Here is a 24525-nt window from a genome sequence, read left to right as displayed (position 1 = left end):
TGCTGGGGAGGGGCTCGTCTACATGGCGAGGACGAGGGAGGCGGGCAGGAAGTCTTCAGGAGTGCCAAGGCTGGACAGCCCCCTCAGTGTTACCAGGGCAGGTCCTGAGAGGGTGGGGGCGCGGCTCCGGGGACACACAGCCCACAGGGTCCCCCGGTACCCTGCACGGCTCTGCTGGGCACGGCGGCCCCAGAGACTGACTGCTCGGGTGTTTTCTCAGCACATGGGAACAGATGGCTCCAACTCCCACCCACGGAAGCCAAACATTTCCCTGGTTACCCTGCTAATTTGCTCACAAGGCTCCTCTTGTAAATAGAGAGTACAAAGGCTCCTTCGCGCCGCGTGTCTGACGAGCAAATTCTGACTCCACGGGGGAGAGGCCTCAGAGAGAGCACAGCAAAGTCCCAGGTAAGTCCCAAGTAAGGCCAGGCGTGGGCCTGGTGTGGTCCAGGCGTGGCCAGGAGCGTCAGCCATTCGGGGCTATTTTCCTGCCACTCCCCAGAGGCTGGCTGGGAAAACTTGGGCCAGCCTGTGGCACGTGTTTCCTCATCTGATCTGTGAAATGGGCGTGTTGATGGCAAGGGACCCGGATGCAAGCCATCACTCAGGTGCTCCAGGAATCCGAGGATCTGGGAGTCTGGTCACCCTGCCTGCCTTCCTCTGGGGTCAGCTTGGTGGCCCCAGGGTCCAGTGCCACTCTGTCCCCAACCCCAGTGGTAGCTGGTTCACCCAGACCCTTTTACTGACCGAGACCTTCTCCAAGCCCAGCCCCAAGGCTCAGAGACGGGCTGACTCCTCGAGGCTTCTCAGTTTGGGCAAGCATTCGACCTTGGGCAAACGGCTTCCCTCACCCGGGCCTCACCCCCATCTGTACATTCGCGAGTCCTCAAGCCTCCTTCAGAGGCCATGAGGGTCCAGTGACCCCCAGTGAGTACTCAGGGTCACCCCTGACATGCCCAAGCCAGGGGGAGGCTCCGTGCCGGGGGACAGTGGTGCTGAGCCTTTGTGAGTGGATGGCAGTTGGCGGGAAGGGGAAGGGCGTGTGTGGATGGGGGTGGAGGGAACTAGGTGGGAAAAGCTTGGGCAAAGAGTCGCCTTGTTGTTGGGGGCGGGGAAGCCTCAGGAAATTGGGTGTGGCTGGGAGCTCAAGGGAGGGGCTGGGGGGTGGGCGGGAGCGTCGTGGGGGGTGGCTCGGCGCTGCGGGAGGCGGAGATCAGAGCTCGGGGTGCAGCAGCCAGCCCCGGGTCTGCCGAGGCTCCCATCCCCCACCATCCTCAGTGGCTATAATGAAGAGCTCTTCCAGCTAAAAGCTCCTGGAGCCTGGCCAGCAGCTGCCGCCGCCCTGGCCAGCCTCCAGCAGGGCCCCGGGGAGCCTTTATGCCCACTCGCTGCCTGGCCTGAGGTGTCCTGAGGGGCAGACCCCAAGATGCCACGATGGCTCGGGGCCCCGGTCCCGGAAACCTGGCCCCCGGTACGCCTCCCTCTGACCTCCAACCCCAGGGGTCTGTGGGGTTCTGGGGAGCAGTGTGCCCCACCTAGGACAGACAGGGGTGGCTGAGAAGGGACAACATCTGCCTGGCCTTGCTGTGTGACTTGAGCAAGGCAACTGGCCTCTCTGAGCCAGGCCCCTCCCCTCCTAGACTCACTGTGAGGATCTGAGCAATGACCTTGGTCCAGGACTGGCTCCTAGGGCTGCCAGTGCCAACCTACCCCCCGCCAACCCTGTCCTGCTCAGCACCACACACACCATCCCTGCCCTCCTAGGAGACAGTCCTGGGGTTTTATTCATTCAAGTTGCCTTTTTAGCCCAGAGGGTTGGGTTGCATTTTCTCTAAGTTGACACCACGATGCTCAAAGGCAGAGCACAGGCAGGGATGAGCTGATGGCGTCCTGGCGTGTGATGCCTGCAAGGCTCGGGCAGGGGGGTCCCGGCCGGCCCAGGGGACCTTTCTGCCCAGGTCAGAAGCCTGGTGCCGGGGCCTGCCCTGAGGTGACCGACATCACCCGTGTCCTGGGGTCACTGTGAGCGTGGAATCCAGCTTGTGTATGGCGTGACTGTGCAAAGACCCACTGTTTCCTCACCCCCGCCTCCCCACTGCCCCACTGGCTTCCCCAGCTCTCAAAGGGCGCTCCCAGGCCCCTGCACAAATTAGAGGAGGTGAGAGGGGAGGTGCCACGGGGAGACCCTCGCCCCTCCACCGTCTGTGGAGGCCTGGGCCTGCCCAGCGCGGTAGCTGGCGGGCCCGGGTGGGCACCCAGCCTCTGTCCGGGGGGGCCTTTGCCTCTCCCTCCCCAGCCCCTCCTGACAGTCTCTGCCTGACTCTTGGCTGCATGTCCCGGTCGATGGGAAGATTCTAATGGGCTTTAAGTTAATAAGTTGGGAATAAATTAGGTTTGGGCTCTGCGGGAAGCAGATGGACTGGAAGAGCCCTGGCAGGGGTGGGGCAGGGTAGGGAGGGGGCATGGCGGGGCGCACCACTGGCCCCTTCTCTGCATCCCTCCACCCCCAGCATCCCAATGTATCATTGCAAACATTTTCAACATAAGGAAGAGTCGGAAGAATCATGCTGGGGACCCCCAGCGGCCCCCCAAGAGGAGCCTGCCTGGACTCCGCTCTGTTTCTGAGAGTCCAGCTCTCCACCCACTCTCCACCCAGCAACCCACCTTCCTTCAATGCAGTTCAAAGCCAACTGCAGACACCAGGACACTTCGCCCCCACACCTGCAGAGCGGTAGCTAGAGGTCAATATTTGGGGATTTTTCAGACAAAATTTACCAACAGTGGAAGGCACGAATCTAAAGTGAACATTTGCTGAGTTTTGACAGATGGACATGTTGGATTAGCCAAATCTCTATCAAAATAGAGAGCATTGCTCACCCTGATGCCTCTCCCTACCGAAGGGTAAACATCAACCGGATTTCCCTGGATTCATCTTGTCTGTTCTAGAATTTCATGTGCATGGAACCACACAATAGGAATTCTGTGCCTATCTTTCCTGTGTCTGTCTTTTCCATTCAGCATAACTGCACCTGATGGTCATCCGGTTATGGGGGTAGCAGCAGCGTGCTCCTTTTTCACTCCTGAGTAGTATTCCGTGGTGGGACTGGACCACAGTTTAACCATTTTCCCTCGCAAGGCCCCAGGCTGTTTCCAGGTTTCTATTATGCATAAAATCTGTATCTGCCTTTTTGTGGACATTTATTTTTGAGATTACCTTGAGTCCGTCCCTCCCTCCAAACAAACCAAGCCCACCCTGAAGCTGGAGGGGACAGGAAAATACCCCAATACACCCGCTGGTCTTTGGGCTGAGCACATCACCCCCACACGGCGTCCCACTGGGGGGCCATGGTGGTCTAGGAGGCACCTACTCCCTGGGAAGGGATGGACAGTGAGCGGGCAGGCTTGGTAGCTGTTGTCACTGCAATGGTGGGAGTTATTCTAAAACGTCCACTTTGGGCCCAAAGTGTATCCCCCGAGATTCGTGCACAAGGGCACCCACCTGGAGGGCTGGTTAGATGGGCCACCAGCAGGAACAAAGCCAAGAGCCTCCAGAAAAGCCATCACCCTAGGGAAAGATCGAATGTAGAGTATTACCAACAAACCATGGTCTTGGGTCAAGCAAAATTTCAAAGTACTGTTGTCAGGGGTAGATGATATGGTTAAGAAATATTTAAGGGGACCTCCCTGGTGGTCCAGTGGCTAAGACTCTGTACTCCCAAGGCAGAGGGCCCCCGTTCGATCCCTGGTCAGGGAACTAGGTCCCACATGCTGTAATGAAAAGATCCTACGTGCTGCAACTGAGATCGAAGACGCCGTGTGTCGCAACCAAGACCTGGTGCGGCCAGTAAACACATATTTTTTTTAATAAGAAATATTTAAGGTAGTGGCTTGAAATGCTCTCAGCTAGATGAAAAGGCTTCTAAGAATCTTAAAAGCAGGCACCTCAGACTTTCTCTGTTAGATTAGTGAAGTTAGTGAAGTTGCTCAGTCGTGTCCGACTCTTTGCGACCCCATGGACTGCAGACTACCAGGCTTCTCTGTCCACGAAATTTTCCAGGCAAGAATACTGGAGTGGGGTGCCATTTCCTTCTCCAGGAGATCTTCTCGACCCAGGGATTGAACCCAGGTCTCCCGCATTGTAGGCAGACGCTTTGCCGTCTGAGCCACCAGGGAAGTCCGTTAGATTAGAGAGCTTCTAAAAATCGTGGGGACCTTGTTCCTCAGCCCAGCACTGAGAGATGTGTGGGTACGGCTTTTACCTATTAATAGTGGAACGGATTATAATTTGATACATAGGAAGCCCACAGCGTTTTTAAAACAATTATATCAGATTGGGCTGAGCAGCTGAGCCAAATCTCTGCTGCTGGGACAGAACCCACTAGCCTACCCACCTTCCCACCCATTCGTGACGTGTGGGGAAGGTTACAGGGTGGGCTCTGGGTGTTACCCCTGCAGACCCTGAGGGATCCTGGGAGAGTCAGTACGAGCAGGTTAGCTTTCAGGAAGCTCGCTCTGTCCGTCTAGCGAGCTGGGTCGGAGGGCACAGTGCGGGAGGCCAGGAGACCAGGGAGGGGGCCCTGGTAGCACTCCACTGACAGGTGACTTTGGGGGGAGCTTCCGAGGCCACCGAGAGCAGCGCCCAGCACTTGTCGAGTGCAGGCCGGGCAGGGGCCTTGGTCCCCGGCGGTGGCAGCTGCAGGTCACTCTGGGGCATGAAGCAGACCCCACCCCAGCCTCTCCCTGTGCCACCTCACCGCCCTCACGAGGCTGGGTGACAGAACAGGGGGGACAGCGGGCCCCTCCCTCAACCCCTGCCACAGCCCGTCACCTGCTTGTTCCAATGGGTCTTAATTGGCTGCATTTTTCAGCCTGGCAGATGGCGTTTCTCCAAGGGAAGGCTGCTCACAGGGATGGGAGCACAGGCATCGACGAGCAGGGTCTTTGCTGCCGTCAGTGAGGCTGGGGTGTCGTCAGCAGTGACAGCGGGCCAGGTCCTGGGGCTCACCCAGCCCGGCACCCCCACAGAGAACACTTTCCTGGGCCTGCCACTCAGCCCTGAACCCTCAGGAGGCATAGCCAAAGACTCGGCTCTGACCTGATGGCTGGGACCTCTCTGGGTCTCAGTTTGCCCACAAGTAGAATGGGGATGGCTCTAGGGGTCCCCGGCACAGGGCAGCTGGCGGGGGGAGGGGAAGGATGTCTCTGAATGTGCACTGAGATCTCAGCAAGCGTCGGTGCCCCCTCCCTGGTGAAGCATGTTAGATCTTTTACCCCTCACAACAGTCCTTCCAGCTCTCCTTTTCCAGCTGAGACACAGAGAGGGGCGGTGAGTGGCCGCAGGTCACACAGCAGGAAGGCTGAGCTCTCGCCAGCTGCTGAGGGTTGAGGGTCCCTGTGGGGGAAATGAAGTCTTCCTATCTCCCTCAGAGGGTAAAGCAAGGTCCTTGGGCATGAGACCCACGGTATGGTGCACGACAAGGAGACATTCAAGAGCAGGGCAGAGGGCACAGCATGAGCCAGTGTATCAGTTATCACAACCACAGCCATGCCGCGTAACAAACACCCTCCAGAGGTCAGTGGCGTAGACAGGAGGTGTGTGTGGCTTTCACGTGAGCCCTACAGAGCTCATGGCTGGACTGACCCTGAGGAAGGGTCCTGATGTGGCAAGATGTGGGAGTGGCCTGGCCCCTCTCAATTCCGAGTCCTATTCAAATGCATCCGCCTCTCCCAGGCCCATTAGAGCCCCCACGACACAGCCCTGATCACCCCCATGATATCGCCAGCTCCTGCTAAGGTCCTCTGGACACGAGCAACATCAGTCATCCTCCCAGACCTTGGCCCTCATCTAAACCCTGAAGTCTCTTCCCTGTCTTAGCAAACTGAAACTTTTCTTAGCAAATAGAAAAGGCAGGGGACTTCCCTGAAGAGCCAGTGGTTAGGACTCCGGGCTTCCACTCTCAGGGAACCTGGTCAGGGAACTAGGGTCCTGCATGCCCTGCAGCATAACCAAAAAAAAAGTCAGAAAAATAAAGACAATGATGCCTCTCCGGTCCCCACATTCAATGGCGACTAACATTTTACTGCATTCCCTTCTAGTCTTTCCTCTATGCAGAATACATATACTGTGTGAAACTGTGTATCAGGCTTGTCCAAATAATGTTAAAAAATTCATTGTACGAGAGGGGACAGTAAAAAAATCAGTGTCCTTTCTCTGATCCTGCCCCCACCATCTCCTTTCTCAGAAGCAATCGCTATTTGGTACTATTTTATTAGGGTGTTATGCTGATATTCACAGGTGAGGCTCACCTATTATTTTCTTAGAGAACCTTCTTCAGGTTTACCACACTCTTTCTTTTCTCCTGTGCTCTGAAAGGATGACGTTGCGCCTTGGCTCTCCTTTCTTTAAAAGTTGGGTAGAATCAGTAATTTTGTGAAACTGCCCACACCTGAGTTTGGGAGCAGCGAAGACATAGTTCTTTAACAAAATTCTCTATTTCTTCTCCAGTAAATGTTCTATTTAGATCTGATTTCTTATTTGATGGCAGCTTGTCTGCTCATTTTTATTTTCCCAGAAAATCTTTTATCCAGTTTTTCTAATCTGGGCCACAAAGTGCCAAGTATCTTTTGTATTTCTTCCCACTTCCTGTTGATATGCCGCTTGCTTTCACATGGCCAGTTTCCACATTAAACGGTACATCCTAGTGGTGACAGATTATTCCACTAGTTTTCTTGGTTTTTTTTTTTTTTTCCAAATATAACAATCATGTCATCTGTCTCCCACCATGATGAATATTCCTTATCTTCTCTTCTTGGATAACCAGACTATTTGCAATGTCTGGCTATTATGGCGAATGTTTTTGTTTAGAAAGCCTTTTCTGTATTTTTAGAATTATTTCCTTAGGCTAGATTTTCCGAATCAAAGGCATCTTTTTTAAGCCAATTTACTTTCTGGGAGGATTGTTCCAATTCACATCCCCCTACCCCAGGAGAAATGGCAACCCACTCCAGTACTCTTGCCTGGAACATTCCATGGACTGAGAAGCCTGGTAGGCTATGGGGTCGCAAAGACACGACTGAGCAACTTCGCTTCGCACCCTAGGAATCCAGGCTTAAAACTCTCCTCCGACTAAAACACTCCAGGGACTTTCCTGGCAGTCCAGCACTTAGGACTCCTTGCTTCCACTGCAGGGGATGTGGGTTTGATACCTGATCAGGGAACTAAGACCCCACATGCTGCTAGGTGTGGCCAAAATAAAGAAAGAAGACACGCCAGGGGCTCCAACAGGAGCCCCCTCAGGCTGGTTTCTGCCCTGTGCCCCCCTTCCTCCCCCCTGGAGGTACACTGACCTTCTTTCTGTTCTTGAATAGAATGAGGTTTTCTGGCCTCGGGACTGTGCACTGGCTGTTCCCTCTGCCCAGAGCACCCTTCCCACACATCTCCCCACCAGGGGCAAGTCTCTCCCGTCCAGTGTCACCTTCTCAGAGTGGCCTTCCCTGACCACTAGGACGCCCACCCACCCCCGTAGGCACATGCCATTGTCTCTCCCACCACTGTCTCTGTCTTCCAGGCATCTGAAGCTTCCAGAAATTATTGCACTTGCTTACTGCCTGCGAAACCCCATGGGGGCAGGGACCCTGATGGGTTCCCTGCACCTGGAACAATGTCTCACAGGCACCGAATAATTTTTCCTTGCACCAGGGCAGCTCCACCATGGCCTCCCGCATTGGCCCTTTCAATGCTTTAGAGCCCTGGGAGACACCAGACTCATTAACTCTAAGATTAATGATTTTGAACAACTGGCCCTGTCTCCCAGCCCACTCTCTGCTCGCCAGAGGTGGGTCACCAGACAGGAGGAGGGGCTAGTCTGGTGGGAAGTGAGGGGATGACATCCAGGTAGGGGCTTGGCATGGTCTCTGCCAGGCACCTGTGTGGATCCCTCCTGGGGGGGCTCAGCCCTGAGTGGGGGGCTTCCCACGGGCTTGCTCCTCCACCTCCCACCTCTCCTCCCCTTGAGGTTGGACGCCTCTCCTGACAAAGAACTTTCCCTCCCTTCCCAGTGTGGTGGGCTCCTCCCAGGTCACAAATGAACAAAGCGAGGCTCCCAGAGAGGTGCGCACAGGGGCCAACAGCCCTGGGGGGGTTGTAATTCCATCCACCCGGGAGGAAACTGAGGCTCCGAGAAGGGAAGCCGCCTCCACAGCGTCTGATCTCAAGCAGCGAGCAGGAGGACCCCAGGGCAGGAATGGGGACCAAGGCTGCAGAAGCCCCTAGATCTGTTTGGAATGCACAGGATCTCCTGCTCGCCGACTTCTACTCATCCTTCAAAACTTGAATCTGGTCACCGGCTGACCTGTCCCACCCACTCTTCAAGCACCACAGGCCTCCCAGGAGAGGGGACAGTAGTTGGAGGAGGTGAAGGGGCAAGGCAGGGATGGGGAGGGGAGTAGGCCTGGGCACCCAGGCAGGGAGGTGGGCATGGGCAGTGGTAGCTAGATCAGCCACAGGTCACCCAGAGGTCGCGGGGGGGGGTGGGCCCAGACCTCAGTCTCCGCCCCTCCCCTTCCCCGCGGGCTCGGAGGGCGGGGAGGGGGGGGGCTGGGGGGCGGGAGGGAGGAGGGGAAGGGGCGGGGCTCCGCGCGGGGGGCGGGCCGGGGCGGAGCGCGGGGTCCCCCGCTGTGCTCGCCGCGGCCGCTGCGCCCCCCGGACGCGCTCGCCGACCCGGGGGCCGGCGGACTGGGACCCGCGGAGGACGCCGGCCGCGCCGGGCCCGAGGCGGGGTGCGGGGAGCGGGACGCAGCGGGCCGGGGCACGCGCGCCCAGGGGTCCCGGCGCGGGGGCGTCGGGCGCGGGCGGGGCCGGGCGCCCCGAGGACCCCCACCACCCCCAGACCGGACCGGACTGAGGTAAGCGGCCATCGCGGGGGCGGCGGGCGGGGCGCGGGCCGGCCGGGACGCGGGGACCTGTCGGAGCCTTTGTCTGAGGCGCGCGCGGCCCGGCTCCGTGCTTCCCCCCCACTCCGCGCCGGCTCCGGCCGCCGAGTCCAGGGGCGCGGGCGCGTGACCCCGGGCAGCCCGAGACCCTCATCCTCCCACTCCATCCCGGGGTGAGCGGGCTCCCACGCGCACCCTGTCCAGCCTCCGGACCGGGCCAGCCCGCCACCAGCCCCTCTGCGAGCGCAGGACCCAGACCCGGGAAGCGGAGAGTGGCCGCCGGCTCCAGGCCCTGCCTGGCCAGGCGCCACCTCCTCCCCAGGCACACCCCAGCATCCTTCCAGCTGAAGTTCCTCCTTGGAAGTTCCTCCGCCCCACCGCGCCCCTACCCCTGCCCGCCCCCTCCCAGCTCTTGGGAGAGCGGCTGAAAGAGGTGGGGCCTGCGCCCAGAGGTCACCTCCCAGGGGTCCTGCCGTCTGTCCTTCGCCCAGGAGCGCTGGCCTGCGAACCGACTGCGTTGCTGTGAAGCTGGTCTCGCCGAGGGAGCCGGGGCTGGGGGCATTGCAGCACCAAGGCCAGGGGCCAGGGGCGGGGCCAGGCACCCGGGTCGGCTGGCGCCTGTGGCCGGTTGGCCAATGCTTTTGAGCCTGCCTCCTACCCCGCTCCAGGCAGGGGGTGGGCCGTGGGCCTGGAAACCCACTTTCCTATGGGCAGAACCACCAGGGAGGACTTTGGGCCAGTCCGGAAGGCTTGGCTGCGGAAAGAGCGGTAGAGAACTTACAGGCTGCCTCAGATAGGGGGTCCGGGGGCAGGGCCATCCAAGGCCAGCCAGCCAGGGCCAGGGGCTCGCATGAGCCTGAGGCCCCAGGAAGACTAGCCGGCTGGCTTTCCAAGCAGATCCCAGGCTCCCTGTGCCCTCCGGCTGGAGTGCAGCCCCTGAGAGGCTCAGACACCCAGAGCCTTCACAGTGCCCTGGGGGCACAGTTAGAACTCAGTTGCCTCTGAAACGGGGGGAGCCAAAGGCGGCCGGCCTGGCGGGGCTCCAGAACGTGCTGTGTGGCCCCTGGACCCGGCTCTCTGTGCCTCAGCCTCTCTTTCTGCGAAGTGGGGGCCTTCAGGACTGCTGGGGTGTGGAGAAGACCCCTGTGCCCCTGTGCCTGTCCATAAAGTTTAATTAAAGCAGGACCCAAGGAGGAGGGGCCGGGGGAAGAGCTAGGCTCAGGCCTGCCTGTGTGGGATGGAGCTGGGCGTGGGGGGGTCTGGGGGGACGGCTTGGAGGCCTGCAGCCCAGGAGAGGGAGGGGCATCCCCTTCCAGCCAACCCCCCTTGCCCTGCCAACATGGGAGGTCATATCGGGGGTGCTGGGGCCACTGAGCACCTCCCAGGAGGGGGCCTGGAGGAGCACAAGGGCACAGTGGCCCAGGCAATGTGAGTGGCGGCTGCCCGTCTCGCCCGCAGAGTGTCTGGGAGCAGCGGGGTGGCCTCCTGGCTCCATGCGGAGCACGTCCGCCTCCCGGGTGGCGTGGCCTCTCGGCTAGGCGGAAACCTCAGCGCAGAGGCCGGGCGTGTCCCCGGCGCCGAGTCTGTCTCGGAAACACAGGCCAGGGGGTCGGAAGCAGACATCCTCCAAGGCTGGAGGGAGGGGTGCTCGTCGTTGCAGACCCTGTCCTGGGCCCACCTGGGAGGCCGGGTGGCTGGGGGACCCAGGGTGTCTAAGCCTCCAGTGCAGGACCCTGCCCAGGGCCACAGCCCTTCACCCGCAGACTGAGCTCCGTCCTGAGTCCCGTTCGGCCCCCCAGCTCCGGATGTGGCAGGAGGTCCAGGGCTGAGCCTGGAGGGGGGTCACGCCTGGCTCCCTGGCCCCCCCACACACATTGCTTCTGGGTGCCCATCTGCCGGTCAGCCCCCAGCCTGCAAGGACAGAATTTCCCCAAGACCCACCTGGAAGCAAAGAAGGCTCCAGACTCTCAGACCCCAACTAAAACTCTCTATGGGGAGCAAAGAAGCGGGGGGAGCCCAGGGGAGGCTGGGGAGCAGGTAGACAGGCGGGGCTGCTGGAGGAAAGGAGATGAACCAGGCAGAGGCGGGAGTGGGCATGGCTGTGGGCCAAGCTCAGAGAGAATCGGAGCAGCCGAGGGCACATAAGGTCCCTTGGGGAGCGGTCCCTCTCCCTGCTGCTTCTGTGGGTGCCCTGACCCATGCTCCAGGGGGAGGGGATCAGGAAGTAGGGGCGCCACACTCAGTGCCCGATGCTGCCACGTCCCATCTCTGTCTCCGGTTCCCTACAGTGAGTGTGTATCCTCTTGGCAATCAGATAAACGATTAAAGGTTGTTCCAAAAACAAACTGGTCAGTATTTTAGGGAAAAAAGCTAGACACCCAACTTCTCCAATGGTACTGGAGAAGACTCTTGAGAGTCCCTTGGACAGCAAGGAGTTCAAACCAGTCCATCCTAAAGGAAATCAGTCTTGAATATTCTTTGGAAGGACTGATGCTGAAGCTGAAACTCCAATACTTTGGCCACCTGATGGGAAGAACTGACTGATTGGAAAAGACCCTGATGCTGGGAAAGATTGAAGGCGGGAGGAAAAGGGGGCGACAGAGGATGAAATGGTTGGCTGGCATCACCGATGCGATGGACACGAGTTTGAACAAACTCTGGGAGATGGTGAAGGATAGGGGAGCCTGGCATGCTGCGGTCTATGGGGTCACAAAGAGTCGGACTCAACTGAGTGACTGAACAACAACGTCCATTGAGGATCAGTTAGCTCCTTTCCTCCAAAGATATAGATTTGAATTGAGGCAAGAGCCGGAGAGAAAGGACTTCCCGCCACCCCACGAGGCTGGCCCCAGTACATGGGCCGTGGGGGCGCGGGGACCCACAGGCCTGGGTCCAGATTTAGGTCCTGCCGCTCACTGCCTGTTAGACCGGGGTGGCGGGGCAGAGGAGCTGTTCACCCAGTAACGTTCCTTTTCATCGGCCATCAAATGAGTGGATGTTGGAACCTCCTTCCAGAGGGCAGTGGTTCATGGGACACTTGAGTGCAGCACTGGCACACACATGCTCAAACCACCCCTCCTGCACCACCGCATCTGTTTCCTCTCAACCGTGCCCGCCGCTGCCGCCCTCATGCAGGCCTCCAGTCTTGCTCCCTGCTGCAGCCAGGGAGCATCTTAAGACACAAGTCACATGGCATCACGTGTCCGCTTGGGTTTGCATCCAGCGACTCTGCTGTTTCAGTGCTGAGGGCTCAGGTTCAATCCCTGGGCGGGGAGCTAAGATCACATAAGCCATGTGGCATGGCAAAGAAAGGAAAAAGAGGGAAAAAAAAGGGGATGGGATGAATAGAGAGGACGGATGGCCCTGGGGGGCGCGGGCTGGCAGCAGGGCAGTGGGGCTGGGGTCCTCTCCTGGGCTCCCCATCTGGCCTCCTTTGCTTTCTCTGCAGCGTGGCCGCCATGGGCTCCGTGGGCAGCCAGCGCCCCCGGGAGGCCAGCGTGGCAAGCATGCCGCACGGGGGTGTGGTGATGAGCTTCAGCTTCGACAGCGGCCACCTGGAGGAGGCGGTGGCCGGGGCCACCCAGGCCCAGGGCGGTAGGACCAGGGGCATCCCGATTTTCACAGACTCTGGTGAGTGAGGGGCAGCGGAGGGTCGGCCTTGGGAGTCCTCCCGAGCCTTCCTGGGATGGGGAACCTCGGTGGGGGGGATCACTGAGCCTGGGGGGCAGCACTGGCCAGGATGGATTAGACCTGCTGCGGCAACAAAGGAGCCCACGGTCCCAGTGCCTTCGCCAACGCCGTGTGTCCAGGTGTGTTCAGGGAAGCCTCCGTCTTAATGTGGGCTTCCACAGGGGCAGGCGCACCGACCCGTGTGTGGACTGCTGTCTGCAGGCGACGTCTGTTGTGTGGCCACACTCATTGGCCAGAGCCAGCCTTGCTTCACTTCAGCAAAGTCCCCGAAAAGAGGACTGGTGTGAGATTCCAGGACCCTGTTTACTCCCTGACTGTGTGTCCCAGAGCAAAGACCTCCGCCTCTGAGCCTCGGGTTCCCTCGGTGGAGGAAATAGGGCAGACTTGCAGAGCGGGCAGCATGTGGGTCTGGAGTCAGGCAGATTTGGGTTCCAGAGAGCTCCCGTCTCTTTGTCTGCTCAGGGACCTTGGGCAAGTCACGAAAACACACTCACCCTTTCCCCAGGGGCTGCAAAGTCCATACCTCTGCTCCCCGAAACTTAAACACTGAGATGCAGAGCTGTTACGAGCACACCTTAATGTTAGATGATACAGGGGTGAGAAAGTGAATACAATAAGAACATTTGACTACTGTAGCCCGCCAGGCTCCTCTGTTCATGGGATTCTCCAGGCAAGCATACTGGAGTGGGCAGCCATTCCCTTCTCCAGGGATCTTCCCAACACAGGAATCCAACCCAGGTCTCCCACATTGCAGGCAGATTCTTTACCGTCCGTGCCACCAGGGAAGCCCTAATACATATATACACACGTATTCATATCAAAATAAGGAAGAAATGCTCGAGCAGTCAGTCCTCCTATCTGGCTAGTCACGACTGTAGCTGGTATTTATAGCTACTTTCTCCCACCCACCCCCACCCACATTCCTTGTGCCCTCCACCAGCACCTGAGCTGGTCAGGGCTCTTTTCTGGAAGGCTCTGGAGCACGAGCAGTCCTGCTAGACTTGGGTTGGGGTCATTTTCCATGGACTGTATCACATAGAGCGGACATCCTGAGAGAGGCCGTAAGGAATCTCCCGTCTTCCAGATCCACACATCTGGGAGCACCCGGGTGTCCCTGTGATGGTCAGGATCAGCCCCTCCGCCCCCAGTGGGCACAGCAACTCTGTCCTCTGCAGGGTCACTGCAGAGGACAGTGTCTTGGGGTGGAACTGTCCTGCCCTTTAGAAGGAAGCCCCCTGCACCAGCAGAGCCTGGAGACATGGGGGTGGAAACCAAACGTTTTGCGTTGCTGTTCAGTCACTCAGTTGTGGCTGACTCTTTGAGACCCCATGGACTTGAGGACACCAGGTTTCCCTGTCTTTCGTCATCTCTCAGAGCTTGCTCAAACTCATGTCCGTCAAGTTAGTGATACCATCCAACCATCTCATCCTCTGTCACCGCCTTCTCTTCCTTCCCTCAGTCTTTCCCAACATCAGGGTCTTTTCCAGTGAGTCAGTTCTTTGCATCAGATGGTCAAAGGACTGGAGCTTCAGCTTCAGCATCAGTCCTTCCAATGAATATTCAGGACGGATTTCCTTTAGGATTGGCTGGTTTGATCTCCTTGCAGTCCAAGGGCCTCTCAAAACTCTTGCCAGCACTGCAGTTGGAAAGCATCAATATCACTAGTTAGGGGACCTCTGCCGGTTGTGGTGATTCGGCCTGCTCTCACTTCCACCGTGGTTCGTGGGAATGAGAACGCTAACTCCAGGAGAACCTGGACCATATATTGGACACGAACTTAGAGCGTAGACAGCCTCCCAGAGAACACTGTCTGAGCCCCACTAGCTCTTGACACCCAGCTGGCCCTGTACTGAGTCTGCAAAAAGCCATTTCAGCATTCCGTCCAGCCAGGCGTTTCAGTGGCCATGATGATAAGAGTCAAGGAGGCGGAGAGGGTCACGGAGGCGGAGAGGGTCACGGAGGCAGTCGGGGTCACGGAGGTGGTCGGGGTCGTGGAGGTGGTTAGGGTCACGGTGGCAGTCGGGGTCGCGGTGGTGGTGGGGGTCATGGTGGCGATGGGGGTCACGGAGGCGGGGAGGGTCACAGAGGCGGTCAGGGTCACGGTGGCGGTCGGGGTCGTGGAGATGGGGGCCTCTTGGTGACGGACGGCGGCCGTGGTGAGGGTTGCTGTGGTCGTGGCATGTGTGGTTGTAGATCTAGTGGCCGCGATGGTGACGACTCGGGCGGCAGTGGCCACGAGGGTGGACAGTGGCCCGGTGACCGTGACCCTGGTTCTAGTGGCTGTGATGGTGATGCCAACAGCAGCAATGCACAGTTGGCTTTGCCAGCCTCGGCTGTGGGATGGATGGCAGCCGGGGTGATGACAGCCGTGGTGACTGCGGCCTGCGTGAGGAGGGACCACAGTACAGTGATGGTGGGCGTGATGGTGGGCGTGATGCTGGTCCGATGGTGACAGGGGCCACAGTGCTTTGTAACTTTTGAGACTGGCCGTGCTGGCAGGGGTGCGGGCAGCTGTGGCCATAGGGCTGGAGAGAGCCCACAGTCATGATGGCTTCAGTGGCTGCATATGGTAGGAGTGGCCATGCTGATGGTGCCCACGATGGCGGCTAAGGTGGCAGAGGCACCGAATGGTGGGATGCCACGTCTGCGGTTAGGGTGACACTGAGTGGCTAGGGCTGTGGTGGTCACGATGGGGGGTGGTGTGGTTCACTGTGCCCGTGGCGGCGGCCCGCACCCCAGTGTGGTGGCCGCGGCCACGCGTGGGCCTGTCCGCCTCTCGCCTGAAGTCTGGGTTTGTCGGCAGAGGAGCCGGCGCCTGACGACCGCTACCACGCCATCTACTTCGCGATGCTGCTGGCGGGCGTGGGCTTCCTGCTGCCCTATAACAGCTTCATCACCGACGTGGACTACCTGCACCACAAGTACCCAGGTGGGCCCCGGCCGCGTCCTGCCATCCACACTGCCCTGCTCGCTCGGCTTGGGCCAGCTGCCCTCCAGAAACCCTTCGGGCGGCACCCTGCTCCGGGGGCCCGTTTTCTTCAAACTCTAGCTCGGCTGTGAACTGCCGCATGACCCCAGGGCAGCCCCTCACACTCTCTGGGGCAGAGGGAGGAAGCAGTGCTCTGTGGGGGCAGCTGCAGAGGGCGGGGCTCCTCTGAGCCCCGGCTGCCCCCCCAGCGCCCCCCACCGCCCGCAGGAACCTCGATTGTGTTTGACATGAGCCTCACCTACATCCTGGTGGCGCTGGCGGCCGTGCTCCTGAACAACGCGCTGGTGGAGAGGCTGAGCCTGCACACGAGGATCACCGCGGGTACGCTGCCCACTGCCCACCCGGCCCCCAGCCCTCCCCTCTGGCCACCACGCACCCCTGCGCCTCACTCTCCTTGTCTGTAAGATGGGTGCACTTCCTCCTAGGAATGTCATAGGTTCCACTATGAAAACCGGGTCAGGCTCGAGGGGTGCAGCGCACGCTGGCATGATGCCCGTACCTGGGGAGGCTGCTGTGTGCCCCACATGTGTCCCGGGGCCCTTGTTCTCCCCTGCTTTTCTCTACCATTTGTCTCCATGGTAACATTCAGCTTCAAAGTCCAGCTCAAAAGGCGCCTCCTCCAGGAAGTCTTCCAGGTGCCCCTCTGAGACCTGTAAGACGTCCTGCCCTCCCAGTCCTAAGGGGAATGGCAGAGAGAGAGCACTCAGCCCTGGCCCTGTGTGGAGGTGAGGGGGCTCCCCCAGCCCACTGCTCACTGCTCCCTCTCTGGCCTCCCCCCACACAGGTTACCTCTTAGCCCTGGGGCCCCTCCTCTTTATCAGCATCTGCGACGTTTGGCTGCAGCTCTTCTCTAGGGACCAAGCTTACGCCATCAACCTGGCCGCTGTGGGCACCGTGGCCTTCGGCTGCACAGGTAGGGCCAGGGGGCCAGGGTGGGTTGAGTTGTGTGCTAGGGGCGTGTTATACAGGGTGAGCCAGGCTCAGGGCTGGTGTGTGTCCACATGCACACGGGCATGTCCATTTTCACACATCGCACACTGCACACCCACAGGGCTGTGTGCGCTGGGCACGCAGTGTTGGAGCACACACACTGCGCACATGTCCACACGCCCAAGCCTTATGTGGACATTAAGGCACCTCCCTGGTTTTCTCAGGTATAAACTGTGCCTCACAAACTCTCAGGCATTTTTTCTGTGTCAGTGTTTCTATTGGGCAGTAGCTTTCCAGTTTTGTTTTTTTTTAAAGCTTTTTATTTTGAAACTATTTCACACTTGTGAAAAGTTGCAAGAATAATATAATGGGTTCGCATATACCTTTTAACTTCTTATTGTTGTTCAGTCGCTAAGTCACGTCCAGCTCTTTGTGATCCCGTGGAGGGCAGCAGGCCAGGCTTCCCGCCCTTCACTATTGCCTCGATTCACCAGTTGTTACTATTTTGCTGCAAATGCTTTCTTTCCTTCTCTGGCTTTCTCTGTCTCTCCCCACTTCTAAAGTAGCTGTATATATAAATTTCCGCGTACATATATATAAATGTAAAATAATGAACGTTTTCTCTTTAAACTGTTCAGGAGTTACTCCAGACATCGTCACACTTTTTGCCATAATACTAACAGTTCAGGGCTTTTCACTGTGGTAACAGTTAAACCTGAGACGTTTCCCCTAGAACCGTGTCTACAATTGCCCAAATCAGGACATTGAACACTGATACAGCAGTGTCATCGAATCTATAACCCATGTAAAGATTTCACAGGCTATTCCTATAATGTCCTGTATAATTTTTGTCTTTCTGACCCAGGGCCACATGCTGCATTACTGGTCATGTCTTTAATCCAAGTGGTCCTCAGTTTTCCTCTGTCTTTTATGGCAGCAACTTTTACAAAGGTCCAGGCCAGTAGTTTTGTTGATAATGACTTCTGTGAAGAAATGCATTTCACATTATGACTCAGCAAACGTGTGTGTGTGTTTATAAATAAAATCAAGGTTTGTGAGATAATATTCTCAATCCAGGCTTCGTACACAGGTCTGCTCTGTTTTTTAAAAAATCCTGGTGACAACCACGAGATCCCAGTTTGCCTATCCTGCTCCAGGGTTTCCTTCTAGACATGGAGTCATTAGACTGTAGGGTGTGAGCCAGTGTGGCTTTATTTTCCCCAGACACGGCTGCAGTTCTGTCTTCATATATATATATTTTTGCTTGCACCGGGTCTTAGTGTGGTGGGTGGGTTCTATTAATAGTTCCCTGACCAGGAACTGAACCCAGGCCCCCTGAATTGGGAGCATGGAGTCTTAGCCACTGGACCACCAGGGAAGTCCCTGCACTTGTGTCTTATTGGTCAGGATGAGAGAGGTTATGCTTGGTAATAAATGAGCCCAGAAATCTCAGCGGCTTCGCAGAACCAGTCTTACTCCTGACTCTTGCTACACGTCCAGCCGGTGCCTGGGGTACTTTGCACACTCACTGGTGCTGACGGTGGCTCTCCATTTGTAACACGTGGCCTTGGCTGTAGCTGCCCCTGGGGAAAAAAAGACTGGAAGACCACGTGGGCTTTTCCTGCCTGGTCCAGGAGTGATGTATGTCATTTCTGCTTGGCTGTCAGTGACCAGAGGAGGTGGGGAAGCCTGGCCAGTCCAGGGTGGGGACACGGAAGGCAGGCAATGCTGTTTCCACCACACCCCTCGCGGTGGTTGGACCACCTCCCTCTGCCCCCAGTGGTGTTCATGTCCTTTCCCCACTCTCTTGCCAACATGAGTGTTCTTGAACTTCTGAACAGGTGATAAGTGGTGTCTCACAGTTACTACTCTCTCTCTCTCTCAAGTGCAGCAATCCAGCTTCTACGGGTACACAGGGATGCTGCCCAAGAGGTACACGCAGGGGGTGATGACGGGGGAGAGTGAGTATCTGCAAACCCCAGGAGTGGGTGCTGGGCTTTCTGGGCTCTGAGACCCTCTCCCTGGGACTGAGGTGGGGCTCAGGAGCCCTGGGCACATGCGGCGGGGATGCCTGGCTGGAAGCAGGGGCAGGACTCCCAGACGAGGAATGTGGCTGTGAAGGGCATGGCCTCTTTGGTGTGCGGTCCTCTGGGATGTGAGGCACAGGTGGGTCTAGAGTGTCTCGGAGCGCCTGTGTGAGGCATGCGTTTTGTGTCTGTGTGTGCATGCGTGCGCGCGTGTGTGCACGGTCAGCCCATCCACACATGTCAAGTGCCGTCCCTCAGCACCAGGCTCTCCTCGCAGCCCCAGACCCATAAGCCACTGCCACTTGGCATCTCAGACTCACTACCCCAAGCCCACCGTGTCATTTCCCACCGCCTCAGTGAGCTGCACCCCCACGCTCAAACCTGAAAGTTACTCAACACCCCATCCTTCTGCAAGTTGTGTGGGCCTGCCTGCCCTCCAGCTGATCCCGCCTCTCCAGCCCCCGGTCCAGGCAGCTGACCCCCTCATGCGGTGCCCCCCTTCCACACAACGTTAGCTCCACCCTCCATCCAGCCCCAAGCAGCAGGGGCCCCCAGGAAGGTACCTGGCCTGCTGTGACTCCCCACCCACCTGGTTCCAAGCCCACAACTTCCTTTCAGCTCCTCAAATAGAAACACGCAGAGTTCATGCCCTCTTCCCCTGCCTGTACCCCCAAATCCTGGTGTTCTTCTTTGCGACCTTGGGGTCTCTCCCCTTCAGCCTCATAAGGAAAGGGCCTGTGTACATCATCCCCACTGTGTCCTCAGGGCGGTACGGTGCTAGGCACACAACAGGCATTCCATCTACGCTTCCAGTGGAGCGGGAGAGGGTGTGAGCAGGCGGCGGGCCGGGGAGGGGCGGTCTGCGTGGATGCGTCCTGTGGGCAAGTCTTAGGGCTGCGGGATAGATAGCTTGTGGGACGGGGCCGAGCGGGAGGGCGGGGCCGAGCGGGAGGGCGGGGCCGAGCGTTGGGGGCGGGGCGGGCGTCACGGCCCCTCCTCCTCAGGCACCGCAGGAGTGATGGTCTCGCTGAGCCGCATCCTCACCAAGCTGCTGCTGCCGGACGAGCGGGCCGGCACGCTCATCTTCTTCCTGGTCTCCGCGGGCCTGGAGCTGCTCTGCTTCCTGCTGCACCTGCTGGTGCGGGGCAGCCGCTTCGTGCTCTACCACACAGCAAGGCCCCGCCACTGCCGCCCGAGCCGCAGGGCCGGCTACCGCGTGCACCACGACGTGGCCGCCGAGGACGTGCACTTCGTAAGTCGCGAGGTCGGGGTCTGGGGGCCCTGGGCACGGCCGCCACCCTGTCCCAGCCGGGCCCTCCTTCCTGACGCGGACCACGGTTCCATCCCCCGGTGGCACACATGTCTGGGGCCTGAGCCCCCTCTGGATACGACAGCCCACCCCTGAGGCCTTAACACTCCCCCACGCCGGCTGTGATGGACCACACCTGCGGCCTGAGGTCCGTGCCGAGCCGTCCTGGGGGCTGGGGCGCGCTCTGGTGGCGGCAGGGCCGCCTAGCCCGCAGAGGGCCCAGGGATGGCAGGTGTGGGGGCTAGGCACAGGGGAGCCGGGGAGCCGCCTAGGAGAAGGGCAGGGCAAGGGGAGCCAGAATGTTCTCAAAGGAGTTGTTCCAGCGAGTCGCCCTCGCTGGGCCCTGGGCTGGGGACACGAGTGAGCCAGAGACCGGCCCACGGGAGGCCCCCGTGATGGTCAGGGAGGTTCCCCTGATGGCTCTGGGCTGAGACCTGACCCGTGCGGCCGGAAGGCCGTTGGGGGTGGAGGGGAGCACAGGCCCAGAGGCTCGGCTGCGGGGACCCGCACGCAAGTCCCGGCCCCCACTCCGTCCTCCCTCCAGGAGCACCAGGGCCCAGCACTGGCCAACGGCGGGTCCCCGAAGGACAGCCCGGCCCACGAGGTGACGGGCGGGGGCGCCTACACGCGCTTCGACGTGCCTCGGCCAAGGATCAGGCGCAGCTGGCCCTCCTTCCGAGGTGGGCGGGCCTGGCCCGGCGTCGGGTCTGCGCGCGGGGCGGGGCGGCTGCTGCGACGGGCTGCTGGCAGGGGCTCCTGGGCTCGCCGCCCTCTGACCCCGCTGGCCGCCCACAGCCCTGCTCCTGCACCGCTACGTGGTGGCCCGCGTCATCTGGGCGGACATGCTGTCCATCGCTGTGACCTACTTCATCACGCTGTGCCTGTTCCCGGGTCTCGAGTCCGAGATCCGCCACTGCATCCTGGGCGAGTGGCTGCCCATCCTCCTGATGGCCGTGTTCAACCTCTCTGACTTCGTGGGCAAGGTGGGCCCCGCCCCAGCGGAGGGGAGGGCGCCCCCAGTTGAAGATGCATGTGGCTCCGGGTGGGGAGGGTTGGAGCCGAGCCATGGACCAGACCAGGGGCAAGAGGAGGGGCACCTGGCACTGGCCCCAGGCTCACTGGTTGAGGGGTCTCTGGTAGCACAGGTGTGGATGCAAGCAAGGGGGCAAGAGCACCCAGAACTGGCTAGCCTGTCATTGGGTTTTTCTAGAGGCACACAAGGCTCAGAGAGGGAAAGCCATATGCCTGCGGTCACACAGCAGGGAGGTCTGAGAAACTCCAAGCCAAGCTTAGTTAGCGGGTCCAGCTGCCGCCACTTCCTACGAGTTGACACAGGTGGGCCTGACTCTTTGGGCCGCCGTGTCCTTGTTTCTCAAATGGGGTCGTGAGCCTGCCCGGTGAGGGCGCTGTGAGGACTGATGCAGGACACGTGTTGTGTTTAGCTGGGTGCCAAGCACACCGCAAGGCCTGTGTGTCGCCACAGTGAGGGGTTTGGTCAGTTTTCGGGGGCAAAAACAGGAAAGGACAGGGACACGGCCTGAGCCGGGAGCGTCCAGGGACAGGAGTGGGTCTGGAGAGGTGAGGGCAGAGGCTGGGGCCCACAGGTCCATCTCCCTGCAGATCCTGGCGGCGCTGCCCATGGACTGGCGGGGCACCCACCTGCTGGCCTGCTCCTGCCTCCGCGTGGTCTTCATCCCCCTCTTCATCCTCTGCGTCTACCCCAGCGGCACACCCGCCCTCCGCCACCCGGCCTGGCCCTGCGTCCTCTCCCTCCTCATGGGCATCAGCAATGGCTACTTTGGCAGCGTGCCTATGATCCTGGCGGCGGGCAAAGTGGGCCCCAAGCAGCGGGAGCTGGCAGGTAAGGCCCCCCTCAGCCCACTTGCCTGTGAGACTGTCCACCACCAGGCAGGGAAATCCAGGCCCATAAAAGTCAAGACCACACCACAAGCAGCTGCGTTTGGGGCCCAGGGACAAGTCAGCTCAGAGCGTGTAGGTTGGGACGTTCATCAAGCCCTTCCTCATTCATCCCACGACAGCTCGGTGAGCCTCTGCCTCGAGGCAGGCACTGTCCTAGGCTCCAGGGACACAGCGACAGTATAAGCGGTCCCTGTGCTGATGGGGTTGACCATCCAGAGCTGACGCGGCACACAAAGATGTGCTGTGCTGGAGGAATACAAAACAGCGATGGGATGGAGCAGTCGGGGTCGGGCCTCACTGTGGAAGCAGGGCAGTCTGGCAAGGCATCACTGGGGAGGCCGCGTGAACAGAGCCCTGGAGGAAGGCGTGAGGGGCCAGCCACGTGATGGTGCAAAGGAAGCGGTGGGACTAGTATGTGCAAAGGCCCCGGGGCAGAAGCAGCGTGGGCCAGGGAGGTGGTGAAGAGGTGGGAGGAGCCTGGAAGGAAGCCCTGGTTCCAGAATCTGTTTTGACTGTAGGGCCTGCAGGGCCAGCTGACTGGGAGATGTAGCATGAGAAGGGGGCGGGGGCAGGGGTGTGGTCAAGAAGGACGCCCAAGTTTGGGCCTGTTGCCGAGGGCAGGAAGGCTGGACGGTTGTCAAGTGAGACAGAGGGGCTGAGTGGGGAAGGGGCACTGGAGGTGGGTTCTGGTCAGGGTACCTGCGGGAAGCCTGGTGGGCACCCCAGGTCGTCCTTGACAAGGTGGGAGGCTGGAGAGGAGGCGGCGCAGGCCAGGCTGGGCCGCCCAGCACGTTCTGTCAAGGTTGGGCAGCCCTTGGGCAGCAGGAGCTGGCCGTGGTCACCGCCTCACCCCCCGAGGAGCGGGGCTTCGGCTCCAGTGCAGGCGTGGCGCGCCGCCCCCCAGGGGCCCCGACCCCCGCCCGCTGAGTCCCGGTCCTGACCGCAGGGAACACCATGACCGTGTCCTACATGACGGGGCTGACGCTGGGCTCGGCCGTGGCCTACTGCACCTACAGCCTCACGCGGGACGCCCACCGGAGCTGCCTGCGCCCCTCCGCCGCCAACGCCTCCTTCCCTGCCGGCCTCTGAGCCCCGCCCAGGGAGGGCCGCCGGGGCCCCCTCCCCACCCCTGCCTGCAGTGCCTGGGGGCGCCCAGCCGCCTCCCTGTGCAGAAACCACCACCTCCTGGCGCTCCGGCCCCAGGGCTCCGCCCCGCTTTCGGAGGCCTGGACGCGCCGCCCCGGATGCGGCTGTGCTCCGCGCTCCGTCTCACGCCTGCCCTCGCCCCCCGCCCGTGTCCGCCCGGCCCCGCTCTGTTGGGTCACTCACAGCCGTCCCCGCCCGGGAGAGCAGACCGCCAGCCCGTGTCCCCTCCTGGGTCCTCTCTGAGGGCCCCACGGCCCTGACCCCACCGTCCGCGGCACCTCCCCCTCCACTGGGGACCCCACTCCCACAGGCCTCCCCCCACACCCCCGCTACGAGGGGGCTGCAGCCTGGGTGCGCCCACCCCGCGCCAGCACCACCCATGCACCCTGGTACCCCCCTGACGCCACAGGCCTGGGGGTCTGTCTGCCCAGGGAGCCCGGTCGACCTTCCTGTTTCCTCCAGCCGCCTGTGATACAGGAGGAGACAGTTTGAGAGCCACGACCAGGGCCCACAGCCTGGCTGGAGTCACACCCCACGACCTAGCCTTGAGACCTGTCCAGGGAGGGGGTGGAACAGACGTGCCCAGGGGTGCCTGGCAAATAGAAGCGGGGGGGTCCCTCCAGAGCTCCAGGCTGGCTCAGCACCCCGAGCTGGGGGGATTCCCGGGGCATCCTGCCAGCGGCGGGCTTCTCCAGGGGTAAGACAGGCGCCCTCCCACCCCCTCCGGGTCCCGTCCACCCGTCGGTCCACTGACTGTACCGCACTGGCCATTAAAGATGAAGGCAGAGCCTCTGCCCCACCAACGCCTGGAAATCACATCTGTGCCACCGCCGTCTCTGCCCGCCGGGGTGGGAGGAGGGGTCCTGGTGGGGCAAGGCTGGCGGTGACTGGGACCAGTCTTCCCCCCACGCACGTGGCGGGCCCAGGACGGAGCTGTGAGGAGGGGCGCGGACAGGATGCGCGTGGGCTTTCAAGGGCGGCCCACTGGAAACGGGGGAGAAGAAGGGACGGCAGCTCGGCCCTGTCGTCCAGGGTCAGAGCGAGGAAGCGGGCTGGGGGGCGTTCCGGGGTCAGGTCTCGGCTCTGTCGCTGACAGACTGTGATTGGAGCAGATTCCTCCGCTGTTCCGTGTCTCAGTCTCCCCGAAAACCGGGTCGGTGTACTCTCTGATGTGGGCGCATGGGAGGAGGGTTGGGGAGGCGGGGACCCGGCCGAGCCCACGCGGGGCGATGCCACAGGGGCCGCTCCTCGGGGCTCCGGGGAGGAGAGGGGAAGAGGTGGAGGGATGGGGGAGGGGGAGCGCGCACCAGCCCGTGACTCAGTTTCTCTAAAGCCCGAGGACCGTCCTAGATGGAGGAGCCCATCCCAGGCTCTGCAGACGCTGAGCTGGCTGCCTTCGCCATCGGCACACCGTACCCTCCACGCACCGCCCTCAAACAGCAAAGCCATCCGTGTCCCATGCACGCCTGGGGCGCTGGGGCGCTGGGCGGGTGCCCGTTGGGTCCGGCCTGAGCTTCCCAGTGCCGGGGTTGGGGGGGAAGCGGGGCAGGGCGGGGCGGGGTCAGCGCCAAGACCCTGGCGCA

The 24525-nt window shown here is 60.4% G+C and overlaps 1 protein-coding gene across 2 annotated transcripts; it reads left to right on the top strand.

Moving 5' to 3' along the window:
- The first annotated feature begins 319 nt into the window (after positions 1-319).
- SLC29A4 (solute carrier family 29 member 4) lies at positions 320-24173 on the top strand. Of its 2 annotated transcripts, none has more exons than XM_061402269.1 (11): positions 320-408; positions 12380-12561; positions 15425-15550; positions 15818-15931; positions 16395-16523; positions 18427-18501; positions 19572-19819; positions 20421-20556; positions 20672-20859; positions 21497-21737; positions 22743-24173. In XM_061402269.1, exons 2-11 carry the CDS (start codon positions 12390-12392, stop codon positions 22883-22885), a joined length of 1572 nt encoding a protein of 523 aa, XP_061258253.1. In that variant the 5' UTR covers positions 320-408; positions 12380-12389; the 3' UTR covers positions 22886-24173. The 2 variants fall into 2 exon arrangements, with proteins under 2 accessions (XP_061258253.1, XP_061258254.1); XM_061402270.1 differs by lacking the exon at positions 320-408 and adding an exon at positions 8553-8904.
- The last annotated feature ends 352 nt before the right edge of the window (positions 24174-24525 follow it).

This window comes from Bos javanicus, chromosome 25, assembly GCF_032452875.1.
Source record: "Bos javanicus breed banteng chromosome 25, ARS-OSU_banteng_1.0, whole genome shotgun sequence".
In the NCBI taxonomy this organism is placed as follows: Eukaryota; Metazoa; Chordata; class Mammalia; order Artiodactyla; family Bovidae; genus Bos; species Bos javanicus.
The sequence above is the reverse complement of the archived record's forward strand: the minus strand, read 5'-3'. Positions and strand labels throughout refer to the sequence as shown.